The following is a 21,318-nucleotide window of genomic DNA, read 5'->3' as shown; positions in this document are numbered from 1 at the left end:
AACATTTGATGCACAGTTTAGGGCTCCTGAAAATGTTTCATCAAACTCTTCGTCTCTTCATCGACGACGGCTTCTGGTGCAAATAAAAGTTCTTCATAAAGGAAGTGTGCAGAACATGGTGTTTGGGTTAAATCTCTTTTCTTCCATCATTTTATCCAGTTGTAAGTGAAGAGTTTGAGAACTGATGCATACTGGGTAAGCATTTCTGTCTGCAGTTAACAGCCAGACATGTCTGACTCCTCATCTATCAGCAGCTCTTAACTGATTGGCTCAGACGCTCTCTCACAGGGCAGCTGTGAAGCTTTTATGCTAATGACTTCATCAAAGTATCAGGTAATGTTGGTTTTATTTCCGTTCCCAGTCTGCATGAATTACGCTGCACACACAATCAAATGACACTCACACTCACGTGGTAAGCTTCGAGGCGCATCCTCTTTGCGGCGTTGCGTGATTCGCTCTCACAGGCCGCGGCGAGGATGTTCTCAGCCATGGCTGAGGTGAGGTGAGGTGGAGTAGGACGAGTCTGCAGAAAACAAAACGATGATGTGAGGAGATTAAAACGACATGAGATCATCCTGTAAACAGAGGATCTGTTGAGGACGGACACAAGATACACAGACAAAGTGAAAACAGCCATCCAACCTAAATAAATAGTAAATGGACTTGAGCTTGTATAGTTCTTTTCTAGTCTTCTGACAACTTAAAGCTCTTTTACACAGCAGGAAAAGTGTTTGTCAGATCGAATGAAAGATTTCAGACACCATAGAAACTCCTTAAAAGGTCGTTCCTGTAGGTTGCAAAGATCTAAAGTAATGAAAGGGTTAATGACGCGTCTTCTATTATTAAGCCCTCCATGTGAATATTAGAATCTGGATGACTACAGTATGAACACAGGGTGTAGCATCATGTTTGACCACTGGAGGGCAGCAGATACTTCACAATCAGAGCCTTATGTTCAGGAACCGGGTTGTGTTTTTGTATGTGTGATTCTGCAAACTTGTGCATCAGAGTAAAAAGTTGAGCTCGTCAGTCCTCGTCCTACAAGCTGGATAATAATCTGTATGAGCACACAGACACGTTAACTTCTCTCTGAATGGAGAGGGTCTTTAAGATACAGAAGCATTTACATGTAGAGTCTCCACATCTGAGTGTTGCCGTGCTGACAGCATGAGGGTCTCTGTTAGAGAACTTCATTATTCTTTGATTATTTCTATGAAATATTTCATTACAGATCTCTGTCAGAGCGTGCACCCTGCTGCTTCCTGGTGACGTTTATAAAACACACTAACTGTACACACGTGTCCGTCTGCAGTTTAAAACGAGTGTTTTCTTCTTTTTTTTTTTAAAGATTTATTTTGGGCTTTTTGTGCCTTTAATGCAGAGATAGGACAGTGGATAGAGTCAGAACCAGGAGAGAGAGGACAGTGGATAGAGTCAGAAAACCAGAGAGAGAGAGGACAGTGGATAGAGTCAGAAACCAGAGAGAGAGGACAGTGGATAGAGTCAGAAACCAGAGAGAGAGAGAGGACAGTGGATAGAGTCTGAAACCAGAGAGAGAGAGAGGACAGTGGATAGAGTCTGAAACCAGGGAGAGAGAGCGGGAATGACATGTGGAAAGGGACCACGGGTGGAAGTGAACGCGGGCCTACCCGCTCGAGACGAGAGTCTCAACACATGGGACGCGCGCCCTAACCATTGGGCCACCAGCGCGCCCCAAAATGAGTGTTTTCTAATGAATGTTTTGTGCACTGTGTCTCGTCTGTACACTCTGATAGATTGACTGCAGCGTGTTGTTTCTACAGCTACGGGCACTTTTTATCATCTGCTGCTGAAAATGTGAAGCCGGTTCTGTTTGATCAAACGACAGCTGAGGGGAATACATCTGATATTTATAAGAAAATGGGGTTTACTTCTGAGGTTAAATCACAGTTGGAGAGCCCTTACATGTTAAATTAATCAAACACTAAAAAATGTAGAAATTCTCTGATTGTCACGACTTTTAGCCAAGAAATGAGTCTGAGTTTACTTTTCTGTTACGGCAATAAATGCAGTTTAGGATGAATTAAAAATATGTGATTAGAATGATCATCATGTAACATTGACTGGGAAAACAAAGATAGAAGTCTAACTGGTTGGGGGGGGATGGACTAAAAAAGGCGTTTTTACAAAGTACGAGAGGATATTTGATGTAACATTTTGATAATACTTTCATTATCACACGCTTTCATCCAAAGTGACAAACATCAGAGTAAGAACGACACGAGCAAGAATCTAGAGAGGAGGAGACAACAGCTTTATGTCGGACACACAGGTGCTGACAGGAAGTGACCAGAGGTGCTGACAGAAGTGACCCGAAGCAGAGCACAACAACACAGCTGTTCTTGAGAGTTCTAATCAGCTTCAGAACCCATCCTAAAATCATCATCATTAAGTTAGTAGGTATTCATGAAAGAGCTGGGGCTTTAGCTTTTTCTTAAAGGTGCAGAGGGACTCTGCAGATCACATGGGAGTTTGGAAGTTCATTCCACCACCGGGGGGCGACAGAGGAGAAGAGTCTAGTCAGAGACTTAGGACCCTGTTGTGAAGGTTGGATCAGACGCCTTTCACTGGCAGAGCGTAGTGGGGGAGGAGTGTAGACCTGGATCAGAGAGTTAAAGTAAGGAGGAGGACGTTTCTGTGTCTGTTTTGTAAGTGAGCAGCAGAGTTTTAAATTTGATGCCAGCAGTAACTGGAGCCAGTGTGAGGAGATGAACAGAGGAGTGACATGTGCTCTTTTAGGAAGGTTGAAGACGAGTCGTGCTGCTGCGTTCTGGATCGTCTGCAGGGGTTTGATAGTGCAGGTAGGAAGATACAATAATAATAGAAATCTATAATAGAAATCAACATGAGAAGAAGACCTACTTTAAAACACAGAGTATGTTAAAGATCCCTGATGACAAACAAATCAAGAAACATGACGCTCCGTACCTCCATGCCGTTCTTCTTCATGCGTCGGCAGGATTTGAGGTAGGTGCGGATGCGCTTGCGGGCGCGTTCCTGGAACTCCGGGAACTGTCCTGCTGCAGGACTCGATGATGGCCTGGATCTTCTCCTTGGGCTGTTTGGAGATGGGAACCATCCGATCCAGGTTCTCGTCCACAAACAGACGCACAAACATCTGCAGGAGGAAGGTTACTTTGAGTGTACATTCAGACTCTTCAATCAGCCCGACCCTCTGCCCTCTCCGTCCTCTGACTCACATTGAAGGCCTTTAGTCTCTCGGGGTCCACGCCCTCCGTGTCGTTAATCTTGTCGTTGTCGTCGTGGTCGTCGTGGTCATCGTCGTCATCGTCGGCGCGACCTGGCTGCCGTGACGCCCCATGGTTAGGTCCTCAGCACCCAGCTCCATCTTCACGCTGTCGTAGCTGCCGCCCGAGCTGAACTGTGGGGACTGAACACACACACAGAACATCTCTGTTCAGTCTTTAGATGCAGGCATTAGATTTGTGTTTTCAGTGGATTCAGCCTCAAACACAAACTGTAATATCTCCTTCAAATCTAAAAAAGGACCTTTGTTATAAAGATTTAGATCTTTTCTTTTCTTGTTTCCATGAAGAATCTCTTCTTCAACATCTGAAGGCCAGTGCTTCACTAAATCTCTCCAGCCTCCACCTGAGCTGAGTGAATGACCGAGGGTTGTGTGTTTCCGTTTTTGTGTGTTCGAGGAGTGTCTGGCAGTAATTTGTTCTCCCCAAGGCCGCTGTGTATTGTCTGTCAGGTTCTTCTATTCAGCTCCGTTCAAGAGAGAGGAGGAGGAGGAGGAGGAGGAGGGGGAGGAGTGGGGAGGAGGAGGAGGCGACATCCCTTCTGGTCACACTGCTCACCCTCATTCTCCATTTTCTGTCTCCTCCACACTCATGTCTGTGTGAAGCTTTCATACTGTTTGCCCCCCAAAGATACCCTCAGTGAGACGAGACAGAAGTCACTTTAAACTATTTCTTTTTTATACTTGATGTTCACTCTGAGGGATCCATACAGCTTCACTCATTTGTTATAAATTAATGGAAGTAAATGGAGTCTTGTGAATGACTAAAAGAAGAGAAGTCTCTCCTCTCAGAGTGAGCACAGCAGGAAGGATGGAGAGCGAGGAGCAGGAGTACTAATGTGCTCTTTGAAATCTAACCTTCACCTTCAGACAAAAAACGCTGCAGAACGTTCATTACCATCAACTCTTCTTACTTTAAGTGATGAGAGAACGGGATGTTTTCAGGAGTCCACTTAATAGTAAACCAGCGTGTGTGAACTCAAATAGCAAAAGAATATCACATCTTAAAGGCTTTATATGTGATTATTTGATCCAGCTGATGTCGCCCTTGAGCACCAGCATGAAACCAAAACAACTCGCGCTGCATTGTTGTGTTAGCATGCTAATGCTAGTGATCTTTATATGCTGGTATCTTCACACTGCATGTAAATTTACCTGAAATGAGCGTGATCTAGAAACACAGTTAAGCAGTGAGTACAGTATGTTATTCTTCTTTCTCCTAGTCCCTCAATTAAACAACTTTTATACACGAGGGGAGGAGTCAGCCGGCCGTCCGGCGCGATGTAAACAAAGTGAAGATAGGACTCTGAAAACTCTGAAAACATCACAGACAGTGGGACTCGGGTGTTACACCCATTGTAGACAGTCATGACTCACTGAGTTATTTCAGAGGATATACTGGATTTATATATTTAAGTGTGAACAATCACATATTAAGACTTTAACGCACCACTGGACTTTAAATGTTTGTTCCCTACATGCACTCTGTGAGTAGTTACACACACTAAGATCATTTTTTCTCATAGTCCACTGCACAGCTCCTACATTACACCTTTTGTACATTCTGTGTATTTACTTTTTTAATTTTCCATTTTCTATTTTCTATTTTTAAATTATATTTCATATATTGTAATATCTTCTTATTCTGTATTATTTAAGTTGTTGCTAGTTCTGCTTTATTTCCTTGTTAATTGTTTAGCACCAATACACCAAGTCAAATTCCTTGTATGTGTAAATGTACTTGCAATAAAACCCGATTCTGATTCTGATCCCGATTCTGATTCTGATCCTGATTCTGATTCTGATAACTCACGGTAAGTGTGAAAAATCACATTTAGGCCACGGCCACAATGGTCATGTGTACCGTGCTGTACCAAGCACGATTGCCCCCCCTCACTGCGCCATTCCCCACGCTGGCCGGCATGGCCCGCGGTCACACTACACAGGACTTACCGTGCCTAAAAGCACGATTACCTCTTGTACATACATCTTAATACAACACATGCACGCTTTATGTTATTATGAAGCGTGCTCAGTTTACAAAAAGGCGGACGAGAGAGAGAGAGAGAGAGAGAGACAGAGAGAGAGAGAGAGAGAGAGAGAGAGAGACAGGAGAGAGAGAAGAGAGAGAGAGAGAGAGCGAGAGAGAGAGAGAAGAGAGAGAGAGACAGAGAGACAGAGAGAGAGAGAAGAGAGAGAGAGACAGAGAGACAGAGAGAGAGAGAAGAGAGAGAGAGAGAGAGAGACAGAGAGAGAGAGAGGAGACAGAGAGAGAGAGAAGAGAGAGAGAGAGACAGAGAGAGAGAGAGAGAGAGACAGAGAGAGAGAGAGAGAAGAGAGAGAGAGAGAGAAGAGAGAGAGAGAGAGAGAGAAAAAGAGACACAGTGAGTCCGCGTCTGCACATCAGAGAACAACACAGAACATGACAGCTACTTTGTGTCTTATATTGAGTCATGTTAGTCATAATACAGACATGAAACTCTGGATTTCTCCTGAATGAAGGCTGCAGCGTTGTTTACCCGCATGTTTGTGCTCGTTGAAGCGTGCTTGGAAACGGTACGGATGGCCAGTGACCGCGCCCTTAAACACTTTGATCTCTGATTCTGAGTCCAGTTGACACTGAGGTGAAACTTTGATTGTGTAAGGGACAGGTGAGGTTGGATAAGCCTCTGTGTGTGTGTGTGTGTGTGTGTGTGTGTGTGTGTGTGTGTGTTGTGTGTGTGTGTGTGTGTGTGTGTGTGTGTGTGTGTGTGTGTGTGTGTGTGTGTGTGTGTGTGTGTGTGTGTGTGTGTGTGTGGTCTCACCTTGCCCCCGTAGTCCCGGCCGTCTCGGTCCAGTCGCAGCTCGCCATGTGAGTGTGTGTGAGACTGGGAGTGTGTGTTAGGAGTGTGTGCATTGTGTGAGTGCAGGGTGTGTGTGTTGGGCAGCGGCAGGGCCGGGTGCGGCGCCAGGGGAGGTTTGGCGGCCAGCGGGTACTTCCTGCGGAGCTCCTCGGGCGCGCTGGGGTGCAGCGCTCCGAGCAGCGCCGCGGCCGCCGCCGACACGGTGACGGGGAGGTGCGAGGAGGTCAGGGGGAGCCGCTGAGGGGGCGGGGTCGCTCAGGTTCATCGGCTGCTGGTCCTCGGACGACGAGGAGGACGAAGTGGGCGTGCTGAAGTCCAGTGGGGCGGGGCCACCGTTGCCGTTGACAACCTCTGTTTCCCGGACTATGGCAGCGTCCGTTACAGCGGAGGAGGGAGGGGTCAACGCAGGCAGACCGTTTCCACTGCCGCTCTCTGAAGAGGAATCCTCTGAAAGAGAGAGAGAGACACGTCAGACTGATTGTTGCTGAACTCTGATTGCTTCTTGTGTTTTTTTCATTCTTTTTTTCACATCACTGGTTGCCGTGCATGTATGTGGGGCTCCTGCTGTGTGTGATGGCGGCTGAGCTTTATACGGCGCTCTGAAGGGGGTTTGAATGGAATCCATTCTCACCCTGGTACAACTCCCTCATATCACCACCAAAACACAAAACTAAACTCTCCAGCTGAGTTTATCATGCCAGCTCAAAAACTGGTTCATCACAACCTCCTCCATCTCAACTGTACAGCCGCCCTGTGATCACCCTGATCTCAGAGAACCTCCCTCAGCCCCGCCCACTTCCACTCCGTTCAGTTACTATGGAAACCATAGAGAGAAAATCCTGAACAATAGACACAAGTTTAAACTTCACTTTGAGAAAAGAAGAATCTCCATCCATCTATCCATCTGTCCATCTATCATCCATCCATCCATCCAACTATCAATACATCATCCATCCATCCATCCAACTATCAATACATCATCCATCCATCCATCTGTCCATCTATCATCCATCCAACTATCAATACATCATCCATCCATCCAACTATCAATACATCATCCATCCATCTATTTATCTATTCATCTTTTGTGTATCAGAGTCTGAAGTCATCCAGGGTTTCCTGTGATGTGATCGTCTGCTCCCTCAGGCTGACTTCAGGTCATATGAACTTGAGTTCAACCTCAGCGATAAGTGAACACACAGAGTAAGAAAACATCTCACATACAACCTCATGTTTCTATTTCCATCCCCCGTCAGTTATGTGTTTATGTTTCAGAAAGAACATGTGACCTGTGGGCCGATGAAAACTTACAGCGAACAGCAGCAAGTCTGACCTCAGAACAGAGAGCTCTTCTTTCTTTAACATCACAACGTGTCATATGACTGCTGATGGACACACACACACACACACACACACACACACACACACACACACACACACACACACACACACACACACACACACACACACACACACACACACACACACACACACACACACACACACACACACACACACACACACACACACACACACACAGTACATTACTGCAGGGCTATCGTTAATGACCAGCAGAGGGCAGACTGCTTCCTGTAGTTGCCAAATCTTTAAACAAGATTCTGTTCTGCAATTTCAATCAGATTATTTCTTATAAGATTTCTCTCGTTTGCTTTTTACTGTATTTTTCTGTATTTTCATTTGATGCAGTTGAACACAAAACCTCAGACTGCATCCTCAGAAAGCTCTACGACCATCTCCCTGTCTATCTCTCACTAAAAAAAACCTCTGCAGTGATATTATCGGCTTCGCTCTGATTTGACAATTCATATTTATAAAGTAGATAATAATGACATCGATATATTTGCAGGACTAAAAGGAAATGTCTTCATCGCCTTCACAGCAGGAATGAATCTGGAGACACTAACTGACTTCCTGTAGCCTGCAGGAGCGACTGTCACAGTGGGAAGAAAATAATGAGTTCCTCTATTATTCTGATAAAAAACGTATTTAAAGCCAGAGGCGGCGCAACGGACTGCAGCGCCTTCCTCGGTACCAGAAATGACAAATTAGGCTGAATTAAATAACAGAAGGTGGTTATTTCAGCAGCGACAGCTTCTACACAGCGGAGAGAGTCCTGAGAAAGTGTCGGCATGCAGCAGCTCCAGAGGTCTTTGTTTAGGGGTCTGGAGGGTGCTTTGCTTTTTTTCATTTGATTAACCCCGTCCAGTCTGCAGTCAGGCATTACCCTGCGTTATGACAGAGGCTCCTCCCCAAAAGCAACACCCTCCTGCTCATCATCACCACCAAGGTTGTTCTCCTCACACTCTATCTGAATCACATCCTCTTCCTCATGACGTCATGAAATCTGCTAAAGTAGAAAAGCATGCTTCTTAATTTAAAGCTACAATGAGCTTCATTAAATTCCATTTCAAGTCTGAAAATCTTGGCTGACACATTCAGGAGCTTCATGACACATTCTAAAACATGAGTTTTTCTCTTCTGCTCTCCTTTATTTGAGTTGTTTGCTCTCTGGATCTTTCAAACACTTTTGGACTCTTTTTCCCAAAAGCTGATCATTTTCATTTGAAACGAGCTCGACACTACTGAAACAGTAAATTAAAGGGGTGTTATGGGTGTTAAAATGTTTCATATTTATTGCTATGAAAAGTCTAACAAGGTTTTTCTCTGGTCATGTCAGAGTGTGTCTGTTTCAGGCTGCTGAATAAGTGATCAGGGAATAAATGGAGTGTGCCGAGCAGGCCGACAGGAAGGCAGGATAAATGTCTGACTGTTCAGCTTTTATTGTTCTGTATAGACTGCTGCTCTACGGTCACACACACACACACACACACACACACACACACACACACACACACACACACACACACACACACACACACACACACACACACACACACACACACACACACACACACACACACACACACACACACACACACAATTAAGCTATCCTATTCCACAAAGGACAAAGGGAGGCAGGATGGAGAGACATAAGAAGACATATTGTCACATTTTAGACCTCAAGCAGCTTCCAACTTTACTGAAAAAAGTATAAAAAGATAGATTTGGGATGATCAAGTCATGAACATAGCGAGAGAGAGAGAGAACGAGTGAGCAGAGAGACAGAAAGAAGCTCCAATTAAGGATGATTGGAAGAAAGAGACGGAGAGAGGAAGATGCAAAAGAGGAAGACGTGGAAATCTGAATGAGTCAATGCAGGAAAAAAGGGAGGGAGGGAGGGAGGGAGAGGGGGCTGAGGATGGTATCGACTGTGTCATTCCCCTGATGGGGGAGGGAGGGGAGGGAAGAGGTGGGGTGGGGCCCAAACCGCTGCATGGAGAGAGCGAGATGGAGATGGAGAGAGAGAAGGGCGATACAGTACGGAGGGAGGTACAGCAAGGCACAAGGAAAGAGGTCAGGGGGGGGAGGAGGGAGGGGGAGGAGAGGGTCACAGCTCAAGGGTGGGGGCAGCAGCAGGAGGAGGGGGAAGGATTGAGATGGGGGATGGGAGGGGGAGGGTGGAGAGAGACTGAGGCAAAGGGACGAGCACGTGGGAGACGAGCACGTTCATTTTATTGCACATTTCTTCTTTGAGCTTTGAAAACAACACATCCATGTTTATATTATAACAACAAAGAGAACGTTTGCAGGACATAAACGATGTAATGCATTGTGTGTAAAGCTGAGTAATGTGTCTTATATTCTTTATAACATTTTGGTCATTTTGTGCGCCTTAATTTGCATGCTCATAAAGCTTGAATTTGAATACAGATGGATGAGAAAGTGGACGAAGATGATTTAAAATCAGTAAGGAAACGAGAGGGAGAGGGGAAGGCCCTGGGACCTGGAGGGAGAAAAAGCAGAGTGTGTAAGGAGTATTCATGCGTAGAGATGAAGGCCAACCTAATTCCTGCAGCCTCGACACAAATCCCCCCTCAGCAGCAGCAGGACCACAGTCACTGCCTCCACATCCCCTCCCTCCATCCATCCCTGCATCTCTCCATCTCTACCCGGCTGCACCGAGAGAGAGAGAGAGAGAGAGAGAGGGAGCTCTGCTACTCTTTGTGTTCCTCTTCTTCCTCTGCTGCACAGGGAGCAGCTCTCTCTCTCACACACTCACAAAGGAGGAGCAGCCGTCCTCTTCTCCTCACACCTCTCTGACTCAGACAGAAATAGGAAGTATCAGGTCCAGACTCTCGACATGACGACATGAAATCAGCAAGAAAACAGTCTGATCTGCAGGAAGTCAACAACAACAACAACATCATTTTTTTGACCATACATTCTACATATTTTTATCTACTCTCTGTCTGATCGTTCTAATGAAGAAACATCTTAAAAAACTGGAGAGAAAAGAACAGTAAACAACAGAGTGTGACATAAAGATGTGGTTACAGCACGTGTTTTCATTCTCTGCTCGTCTCATTGTTTTGAAGGATGAGACAAACACACATAGTCATAGTTAGGGATGAGTTAGACTAACTTAACCTTAACAAAAAGACTTTAAGTCACCACCATCACTGGTTGGCCCTTAAAGCCGGTTAAAGAAAAGAACCGAAGAATTAAATTGTGGGATTCTTTAAATATTGATTTGAAGGGTTGTGTTCAGATATTTCAGCTTAAGAAAACAAAGTTATCAGACTGTATGAAATTGGCAGTTAGTGTGTTTTGTGTGTTTTCCTTCTAATTTCTGAGGAAGTGAAGACTGAATTGTCAGATTTGTTTCATGTTGGAATGGTATTTATTCATTGACCGTAATTTGGACAGAATCATCCAGACATTGATTGTTTGCTTTTTGAGTAAGGGGGGGAAGGCAAAACTAGATTTATTCTTCTCCCTGCTCCGTTCCGTACATGGGATGAAGTGTGAATTGTTTTTTTCTTTTTCTGTTGTGTGTTTTGACATGTACGGAACAAATAAAAAAAAAATGAAAATGAAAAAAATGAGTTGTGTCTAAAGTGTAACGCAGCCGCCTGCCACTAGATGGTGCTGTAGCTCCCGGTAATGGTCGTGCTCTTCTCGCTCTACTGCCCGTATGTTAACCAGCACAGTGTGTGGATGTCATCTCACACGGGCAGTGCAGATAAACTGGAATATAACCACTCAAAGTGAGATATGTGTGCAGCCACGTTCAGCACAGGTGAGCAGATGTTAACCTGCACAGAGGGCTGAAGGCTGGTGGTGCTAGCACGGCTAACGTCAGCCACACTTGACAAACCAATTTGAATTCATGGCGATATGGTTAAAACATTCTCCTCTGGTGACTGTTATTTTACAAGCGCATCCTTGAAACTGCTTCCTGTATCATTTCCTTTAAAGACTTTATATGTGATGTTTTGATCCAGCAGATGTCGCCCTTGAGCACCAGCATGAAACCAAAACAACTCGCGCTGCATTGTTGTGTTAGCATGCTAATGCTAGTGATCTTTATTATGCTGGTATCTTCACACTGCATGTAAATTTACCTGAAATGAGCGTGATCTAGAAACACAGTTAAGCAGTGAGTACAGTATGTTATTCTTCTTTTCTCTAGTCCCTCAATTAAACAACTTTTATACGCAAGGGGAGGAGTCAGCCGGCCGTCCTGGCGATGTAAACAAAGTGAAGATAGGACTCTGAAAACTCTGAAAACATCACAGATAGTGGGACTCGGGTGTTACACCCATTGTAGACAGTCATGACTCACAGAGTTATTTTCAGAGGATAGACTTGATTTATATTTAAGTGTGAAGAATCTCATATAAAGACTTTAAGAACATTTGGAAAACAGAGATCAGACGAGGTTTCACGTGTCTCCTTCTGAACATGTGTCTTGACCTGAACTGAAGTTACAGTGAGTCCTTTCTTTTAACTTGAAGACCATCTTAAAGACTTTCTTCATTTTAAAGTCCCACCCTGCCTCCCTTTACGCTCTGATCCTTTCCCCCTCCTCCTCTTTTTCTTTTCCTGTAAACACAGCTGGGTACAGAGGCCCTCCTCCTCCCTCTCTGATGTCACACCCTCACAGTCATCTTCTCTTTGTACAGTAAGCGTGTATCTGTGCACGACCTTTTCTAGAAGCGGCTCGCGGTGACAGTCAAAGCTAACATTTGCTCTCCTGCAGAGTGACTGTGCTCGCTCAGGATTAAGCACTTGAAAACGCCGGCTGTAAAACGCCACATCAAACATTATCGTCCGCTTGAATCTGTTCCTCCACGTGAGTCATGACACCAAAGTTCAAGAGTTATGATGCAAAATAAAAGCGATCCATTCAGGGAGTCACAGACACAAGGAGCTCATTCATGTATGTGTGTGTACAAAGCTGCACATTTTAACCCATGTGTTTACATGCACAACAGAACTGAGAGTACTGGGAGTACTGGGAGTACTGGGAGTGATCAGCACAGGTTAATAGATTAGATCCTTCCTATAATCCAGTTTACTCTGCATCATTTAACAGGTTTCAGAAAAGTTGAAAGATTTTCAGCTTGAGTGCTCGGAGTCAAACAATCCAAATGAGACACCAGCAGAATAAACACTTGATGGACACGAGGCCTCGTGCTAAATTAGTTTTAGTTTATGCTAAAAATAAAATGTTTTGTCCCTTTTTGATGACTCAGATAAAACAGGAAAACATGTCCACCTCTCCTTTATCACCTGCTGCCATCTTTCCCTCCCCTCCTCTATCATCTTCATTCCTCTCTCTCTCCTGGTTACAGCTCTCTCTCTGTCTCTCTGTCTCTCTCTCTCCTCTCTGTCTCTCTCTCTCTGTCTCTCTCTCTCCTCTCTCTCTCTGTCTCTCTCTCTCCTCTCTCTCTCTCTCTCTCTCTCCTCTCCTCTCTCTCTCTCTCTGTCTCTCTGTCTCTCTCTCTCCTCTCTCTCTCTGTCTCTCTCTCTCCTCTCTCTCTCTCTCTCTCTGTCTCTCTCTGTCGCTCTCTCTCTCCTCTCTCTCTCTGTCCTCTCTCTCTGTCTCTCTCTCTCCTCTCTCTCTCTCTCTCTGTCTCTCTCTCTGTCTCTCTCTCTGTCTCTCTCTCTCCTCTCTCTCTCTCTCTGTCTCTCTCTCTCTCTCTCTCTGTCTCTCTCTCTCTCTCCTCTCTCTCTCTCTCTCTGTCCTCTCTCTCTCTCTCTGTCTCTCTCTCTCTCTCTCTCTCTCTCTCTCTCTCTGTCCTCTCTCTGTCTCTCTCTCTCTACTCTCTCTCTCTGTCCTCTCTCTCTCTCTGTCTCTCTCTCTCTCTCTCTCTCTCTCTCTGTCCTCTCTCTGTCTCTTTCTCTCTACTCTCTCTCTCTGTCCTCTCTCTCTCTCTCTCTCTCTCTCTCTGTCCTCTCTCTTCTCTCTCTCTCTCTCTCTCTCTGTCTCTCTCTCTCTCTCTCTCTCTCTCTCTCTCTGTCCTCTCTCTCTCTCTCCTCTCTCTCTCTCTCTCTCTCCGGTCTCTGAGCAGGAGAGCAGAGACTGTGATGCATGGCCGTGTTTAGAGTCTCCTGCAGCCTGAGGACAGAAACGCAGCCCAGAGGGCAGCAAACGTGTTTAAGAGGGCAAACATCTTCTAACGTCAAGGACACACACACACACACACACACACACACACACACACACACACACACACACACACACACACACACACACACACACACACACACCACACACACACACACACACACACACACACACACACACACACACACAGAGCTAAAAGCCTGGTGTGTCCCCAAAGAGAAGCAGGACAGGTGGGCTGAGACTCTGAGAGTCAATCTATGTTCAACCTACAATCCACTGGGAGGAGGGGGGGGGGGGGGGGAGGGGGGGGAGGGGAGGGGGGCGGCAACTGCTGCATCAGCTCACCTGGCAAACCACATCTCATCACTGTGTGCTCTGAAGGTGAGTGTTGGTGTGTGTTTTACCTGTCAGGCTGTTAGCTCCGAGCAGCTCAAAGGGGGGGCGCTGGTGTGTGAGTCATAAATCACGCTTCGGCTTTTTAAACCCGCCGGTGGAGGAAACAAACACAGCGAGGCACACGTGCACTCCTCAACTCCACTTTATGCATATAACTCTACTGTACATGAAAACCTGCAGCTCAAAGTGCTCCATGAAGAGAGAACAACAAAGTCTGAGCCTTGGGGTGCCAGTGGTCTAGTGGTTAGTCTGGATGCCCCGTGTACAGAGGCTTCAGTCCTTAAAGCGGGCAGCCCGGGTTCAAATCAGACCTGTGACTCCTTTAACACTTATCATTCCCCACTCTCTCTCTCTCTCTCTCTCTCTCTCTCTCTCTCTCTCCGATTCCTAACCTCTCGTCCAATAAAGACATTAAAACAATTTTACTTTAAAACCACCCAGCAGGCTCGTCATTTTCATATCCAGAGGCAGCGAGTTCCACAGTTTAGGGCTGTAAAATAAAAGCTCTCTTCCCAGTGATTGTGTGTGACACATGAGGAATATTTAAAAAAAAAGATTCCAGAAAGTAACACACACTCTTTGGAGGAAATCTTCCACTCAATGGCAGAAGTTAGGCAACATGCATTCATATTAATCAAACAGGAGGGGGGGGGGGTTTATAAACATAAACCCTGCTGAGGTGGAAATAAACTCTGACTCCATTAAAGCCCCCTCATGTCAGGTCAAGGGTGGATACTCTCCCTGAGCCAATCAGGTTCAAGCTGAAATGTATAAATGATTTTCGGGGGGTGCGGTGACATGTGCCAGACAAAAGTCTAACTTTAACTTCTTCTTAGGGGGGGCGCATATATTTTTTGGGATATTTTTGGGGGCTTTTTATGTCATTATTTTAGAGATCAATCAGGGAGAGGGGAATGTCATTCAGGAAAGAAGCCACAGGTCGGATTTGAACCCGGGCCGCCCACTTTGAGGACAGCCTACAGTATATGTACTGTACGGGGCGTGCGCCCTAACAACTCGGCCACCGGGCCCGTCAACAGTTATTTTAATGGACATTAAAGAGTCAACACAGATTAATATGATGGACCTATCTTTGTGTGGCTTCACTACTTCCTGTTCAGAGCTGACGCAGCTCATGGCTCATTTTGTTTTGTTCACTATTTGAGTCACAACAGTTAATTGATTCAAAAACGTGGGAGAGTGAACGAGGACATCACTCTGTTGGAAGTCGAACCTTGACCACCTGCTCTCCAGGATTAAAGCCTCTGGACATGGGGCGCACGCTCTCTGCTTGACCACCGCAGCCCCAGCACATGATCCAGACGGGGAATATTCATGTGAGAAGGAAGGAGATAGACAAAGAACAAAATGTGACACTGAGTGACTGAAACCTGTGCAGGAAAGTCCATGGCACAGATACAGAAACACATGATGCAGAACGACATGACAGCACCCTCTCTCTCTCTCCTGATGCTCGCTGTGCTCGCTCAGGGCGTTCTGGCTGCTCCAGCTAGCAGCAGCAGCAGAGAATGTAAACATGCTCTCTGACACATTTTAAACACCTAATCGTCAGGATATGTAAACATTTTATTTAGATCTGTGGCTGATCATGTTGTTCATGGAGGGATTTGTTGGTTTGTGGTGGATGGTGTTGAGGTTTGTAAGAAAAGACCCCGTTTGACACATCAGACACCAGCAGCTCGCCTCCAGCTAACAGCTTCATGTTTATCTGCATTATTACTTGAAAACTGCAAATGTCAAGTTGTTGCCCTTTTCTGGTTGCACAACGTAACCCTGTGTGTGTGTGTGTGTGTGTGTGTGTGTGTTAGGGTTCATGTGGGAGTATGTATGGGGATCTGTGTGTCACATGGTCACATGGTACGGGACACAGCGGTGACCCCCTGGGAGCACAGATTGACCTTCATGGTCCTGTTTGAACCTCTTAACACTGAATCTCTTTTTGATGGTTTTTTCAGCGTGACTCTTCACAGAGAGAAGTCAGAACATTCAGCTCAAAGGTTTTTTATTTTTCACTGTGTGAAGTGAGCTGTCATTTGGGGACCCATCATCTACTGAGTGTTACTTTACAAACTGTACCTCTTCACTACGCTCATCATCAGTTAGAAATCTTTTCTTTTTTTCTTTAAACGCAGCAGAGAGAGAAAAGCAGCAGTCAGATATTTGATGAGTGGGATTCATTTGCTTTCACTTCAGGTCGGAGAGAGTACACACTCGTACACAAACACATCTAGAAGATGATCTAGAAACACACAACTTACCAAATGGCCTCGGTTGATACAGAAAAAAAAAATCTGCAGTGCTTTTTTACATTTGTACAATTATCTGTCGGCTATTAAGAGCGTTCAATCGATTTGGGTGTCATTAGGAGGCGATGCTGAGTGGACTGCAGAGGAGGAGGAGGAGGAGGAGGAGGAGGAGGAGGAGGAGGAAAGAGCTGCAGAGAGAGGAAGAGGATGAAAAAAAGAGGACAAGGAGATGAGGAAAGGTGGAAGATTGAGGAGAGATGAGAGGAAGGAGGGTGGGAATGATCAGAAGAGGAGGCAGAGGAGCACAAACAGGCACATCATGAGAGGGGGGGTGGGGGGGGTGTACCAAGGAGCAGAGCGATGGATGGAGAGAGGGAGAAGGGGGGGAGGAGGGAGCTCTAATGGGTCGTCCCCTGTCATTTTTCATTTGCGGCTTCACTACGCAGTGACAGCTAGAGGCCTTTCCCCCCTCCCTCCCTCCTCCTCCTCCTTCCCCCCTCCTCAGTGGAGCTAACCTGAGCGAGAGCGGTAACAGATGCTAATTCCTACACTCCTCCTCCTCCTCCTCCTCCTCCTATCCCGAGGGAAGGAGAGCCATGGGAGAAAAGAAAGGAGGGGCAGTGGAGTTGGGAGTTGGTCGGGGAAGGGGGTGGAATCGACTCCCCCCGCGTGGGATTACAACGGATTATCCCGCTAAGACGCGGCACGAGCTGCTTTGCTAGCTCTTGTGGTGCCTGCCCTGCCCCTGCCTGGCATCGTCATAGCAACGACCCTCCAAGTCAAAACATGAACCCACTTCCACACAACCTTGTCCCACCAGAGGACGCCACAGCGAGCACCTTTTCCTCCCTCCTCCTGTTGGTGGTGACAGCGAACCTGTCGAATCCTGCCTGTCATTCTTGACTCTCTCTCTCCCTGAAAATAAATCCTTAAATAAAATTAAAAAATGTGCAAAGCTTGCAATGACAGTAGGAATCCTCCCTAAGCGGGGCCCCATCTGATGGCGCTCTCTCTCTGGCGCTGCTGAACGTTGTAACATATTTTTCCACTCCACAAAGATCTGTAAGTTCACTCACAGGCATCACTCTTCTTACTCAGAGTCACATTAAAGGGGATCATGGAAGTTGATTTAAAGACAGTTTCTCTCCTGTCCATCAGTAAACTAATGAGGACGTGATGCTGTGGAAACTCATCATATCCTCCAAGGTCGACTGTTTCATCCGTTTTTTCTCCCACTTTGATTGACAGCTGACATTCTGCATGTCCAGTGCAGAGAGAGAATTGAACCCTGAGGGCGGCAGAAAAGTGATCGCAGAAGGTCAAAAACTGACCAGACGTGATGAGCGAGAAAAAAACTATTCTCAACCTTTTTCTGAAGAAGAAAAAGTTGAATAAAGAAAAGACGAGAAGTTCTAAACTGACTGAAGATAACACACACACACACACACACACACACACACACACACACACACACACACACACACACACACACACACACACACACACACACACACACACACACACACACACACACACACACACACACACACACACACACACACACACACACACACACACAGATTTTTTTTAAATCTATATTGTGGTATCTATTTTTTTGTACTTTTTTAATGTTTCTTTTTTTATTTAAATTACTGTGTTCACTTTTTGTTTGTAATCTTTGCTCTTTGCTGCTGTAACAATGTAAATTTCCCCGTTGTGGGATAAATAAAGGATGATCTTATCTTATCTTATCTAATTGTTTTTGTATTCTACAGAACGGATCATCAGAACCAAAGCACTCCAGATGTTTTGTGATAAAATGACGAGACTCAAAGATGATTAATGCAAAAAAAAAACTTCTGTAATGAAAACAAAACAAGAAGTTTGAGGAATCATAATTTCTGTTTTTTATGAACAAACTCCTGCAAACTGTCTTCATGGCACACAAACATTGGCAACATTTCAACACTGAACGGTTGCCAATGTTTCTCTGCAATTAGAGTGACTCTGATTGCCTTTAGCAAAAAAAAGGATATTGAGCTATTTTAAATATTCCATCCCCATTATTACTCATAATCCAGTTCCAGCAGCTTGACTGAACATCTGTAGTTTAGAATAAAAAAACTAACGATGGTACTTTCCAATACCATCGAGACTTAAAATAATGGATATTGTATGGTTTTAAAACATGTGGTATTCTAAAAGTCTCAGAGTATTGAAAATGTTGACAGTCTTGTTTTTTTTAGAGAGGGAGAATATGAGGGATGAGGAAACAAAGAGCAGGAGGATGAAGGAGCTGTTCTATATGCATATTCCTCCTGGACCTGTACAATATTCAGTATGCATACGAGCCGTATGCATCCCCTAAACATCCATATACAGAATAAAGAAGTGGCGCAGGAAGAGAGAGGAAGGAGAAATTAAAGAAAAAAAAGAGCACCTCCCGCAGCGTGTGTGTGTCCTCCAACGTCTTTGAGGCATCCAGCCTTCTGCACCCAGTCTGTGTGCTGACACCCAGATCATCCACCTGCACCGAGCCTGCAGAGGACCATCTGGATGTCACACACACACACACACACACACACACACAGAAGCCAGCATGAATCAGTGGGCGCACTCTTCAAGCACAGACCCAATAATGACACAAAACTGCATCGGCTCTAAAAGCCCCGGACTCTGCCGTGGATGGATGTTATCTCTGAGGAAGAGAGAGAGGAGATTTTGCAAAGTGAGAGCTAAAAGCCTGATCAATTTAGGAGAGGCAGACAGATAGTGATAAAGATAAAGAAAGAGGTTCCTGCAGCAGCTCTCTGCAGAGGACAGCCTCTCCTCCACCTCTGAACCATTCTTTAATTGTTGGATAATAAGCAACTCATGTATGTTACTGAGAACTGCACTTTAACATATAAATCTTTGATTGCACAGCCACAATTTGCACAGCTCTGGACAACCCTCGATATTGTTATTGCACATTTACCACTGTCATCACTGTTTCTGCAAACTTACATCTCTTACCTCCAGTAAGTATTTTTACATTCAGTTGACAAGCCTGAATAAATGTTGTATTTCATTTTTCATTTTTTTAACCAGTAAGAATGTTAAGTTAAATCCTTGCTGTATAAATCTCTTCTTATTTTTTACATTTTAAGTGTTTATTTATATATCTATTCTTATATCGTTTTATTTGCTCTGATAAACTGCTGCTGTAACGCCACAATTTACTAGTTTGGGATCAAGAAAGTCATTCTATTCTATTCTATTCTGTTCTATGTCGTCTGTCTCAGAGCTCTTTGTCCACTTTGCACATCAGACTCTCTGCTCCTCTTTTCTCCTTTTTTTGTTTTTACTCCCAGACCTCTGACTGCTGGCTCCTCCTCCACTCACTGAGGTCTCAGCCGTTCACAGGGAACAGTGAGAGTGAGAGAGTGAGAGAGTGAGAGAGTGAGAGAGTGAGGCATAGACCTGGAGAGGGGACGCAGAGGGATGGAGGTGAAGGAGGAGAACAGTTCATGGTTCTGTCTGAAGGAGTCTGCAATATACACCAAGAGGAGCAGGGTGGTGTGTGTGTGTGTGTGTGTGTGTGTGTGTGTGTGTGTGTGTGTGTGTGTGTGTGTGTGTGTGTGTGTGTGTGTCAATGCAACGCTGCAAGATGTAGTTTACTACCAGTGTGACTAAACATGTCAGCATGAGGCTGGATGTGCCCCAACACATTTACGGTGAAATAAATGTTGCCTTTGTGCTTTGTTATTTAGTTTATGTGTGTGTGTGTGTGTGTGTGTGTGTGTGTGGGTGTGTGTGTAGGGAGAAAGGATCTTCAGTATAAAGGGGGTGTAGGAGGTCAACAGGGCAGATCAGGAGGATGGTACAGTCAGCAGAGGAGACACAAAGACCCTGCTGTCACAGCCTGGTACTGCTCTACACACACACACACACACACACACACACACACACACACACACACACACACACACACACACACACACACACACACACACACACACACACACACACACACACACACACACACACACACACACACACACACACACACACACACACACACACACTTGTTTTTGCTGTAACTGAGACCGGTGTTAAATGCTCAGCTCTTTGCCTCTTTCTCGTCTTCTGACCACAAAAAGGTCTTTACATCAGCAGCCTTCAGGCACATATTCACACGTTCACGTTCACACACACGCACACACACACACACACACACACACACACACACACACACACACACACACTTACACCCTGCAGGTTCAGAGTCGAGGAGGTATCGAAATAAGCAGCGAAGACCCTTCAAACATCGACTCTCTCGAGCTATTTAAAGGGAGCAAACTGATGCAACAAGGTGGAGTTCGTTAGGAAGGTTGTGACAAAGTAAATCACACATTTAATTCATATTCAAACATCTAAAAACATGCTGATGTAGAGTCACTGCGTCTGTCACACATACCCAGCGAGCTAAATGCTAAGCTACGCGGCGGGCCCCTGTTTTTTTTGAGGCGATGATGAAATTTATCATCACAGTGAACGGGGATAATGAGGTGAGATAATAACTGTCACGCTGTAATCCAGAGTCAGCGCTCCGTGCAGCAGCAGCAGCGGAGTAATGCAAGATCCGGGCAACCAGTCAACGAGCTAATAGGACGGGACGATGCTCAACGCCAGCCAGGCCGCCGTGCCAACATGACACAAAGCAGCACACACAGGCTGCCTGCAGGCGACACACACACACACACACACACACACACACACACACACACACACACACACACACACACACACACACACACACACACACACACACACACACACACACACACACACACACACACACACACACACACACACACACACACACACACACACACACACACACACAGTGTTCAGAATCTCCCTGAACTCTTGAATATCTTCATGTTGTCCTCTGATTCTTAGAGACAGCTGATGATGTCATCACCAGGCCCGGGAGATTACAACCAAGCATGTGCAGTTAAGTACGGGCGA

At 45.5% G+C, this 21,318-nt stretch overlaps 1 protein-coding gene across 1 annotated transcript in view; it reads right to left on the bottom strand.

Annotated features, from left to right (window-relative positions):
- Positions 1-409: 409 nt before the first annotated feature.
- The window catches only part of LOC110000528 (nucleolar protein 4-like), a gene marked incomplete at its 3' end in the record, with an annotated part of 99,841 nt that continues 78,932 nt past the window's right edge, over positions 410-21,318 (bottom strand). The window contains 7 exon segments of the mRNA XM_065960935.1: positions 410-523; positions 2,968-3,054; positions 3,056-3,157; positions 3,240-3,331; positions 3,334-3,430; positions 6,109-6,396; positions 6,398-6,594. Of these exon segments, the coding sequence (XP_065817007.1) occupies positions 410-523; positions 2,968-3,054; positions 3,056-3,157; positions 3,240-3,331; positions 3,334-3,430; positions 6,109-6,396; positions 6,398-6,594 (977 nt within the window).

The sequence above is a fragment of the Labrus bergylta genome, chromosome 12, assembly GCF_963930695.1.
Source record: "Labrus bergylta chromosome 12, fLabBer1.1, whole genome shotgun sequence".
Lineage (NCBI taxonomy): Eukaryota > Metazoa > Chordata > Actinopteri > Labriformes > Labridae > Labrus > Labrus bergylta.
Note: the sequence above shows the minus strand (reverse complement) of the source record. Positions and strands in the feature narration are given on the sequence as shown.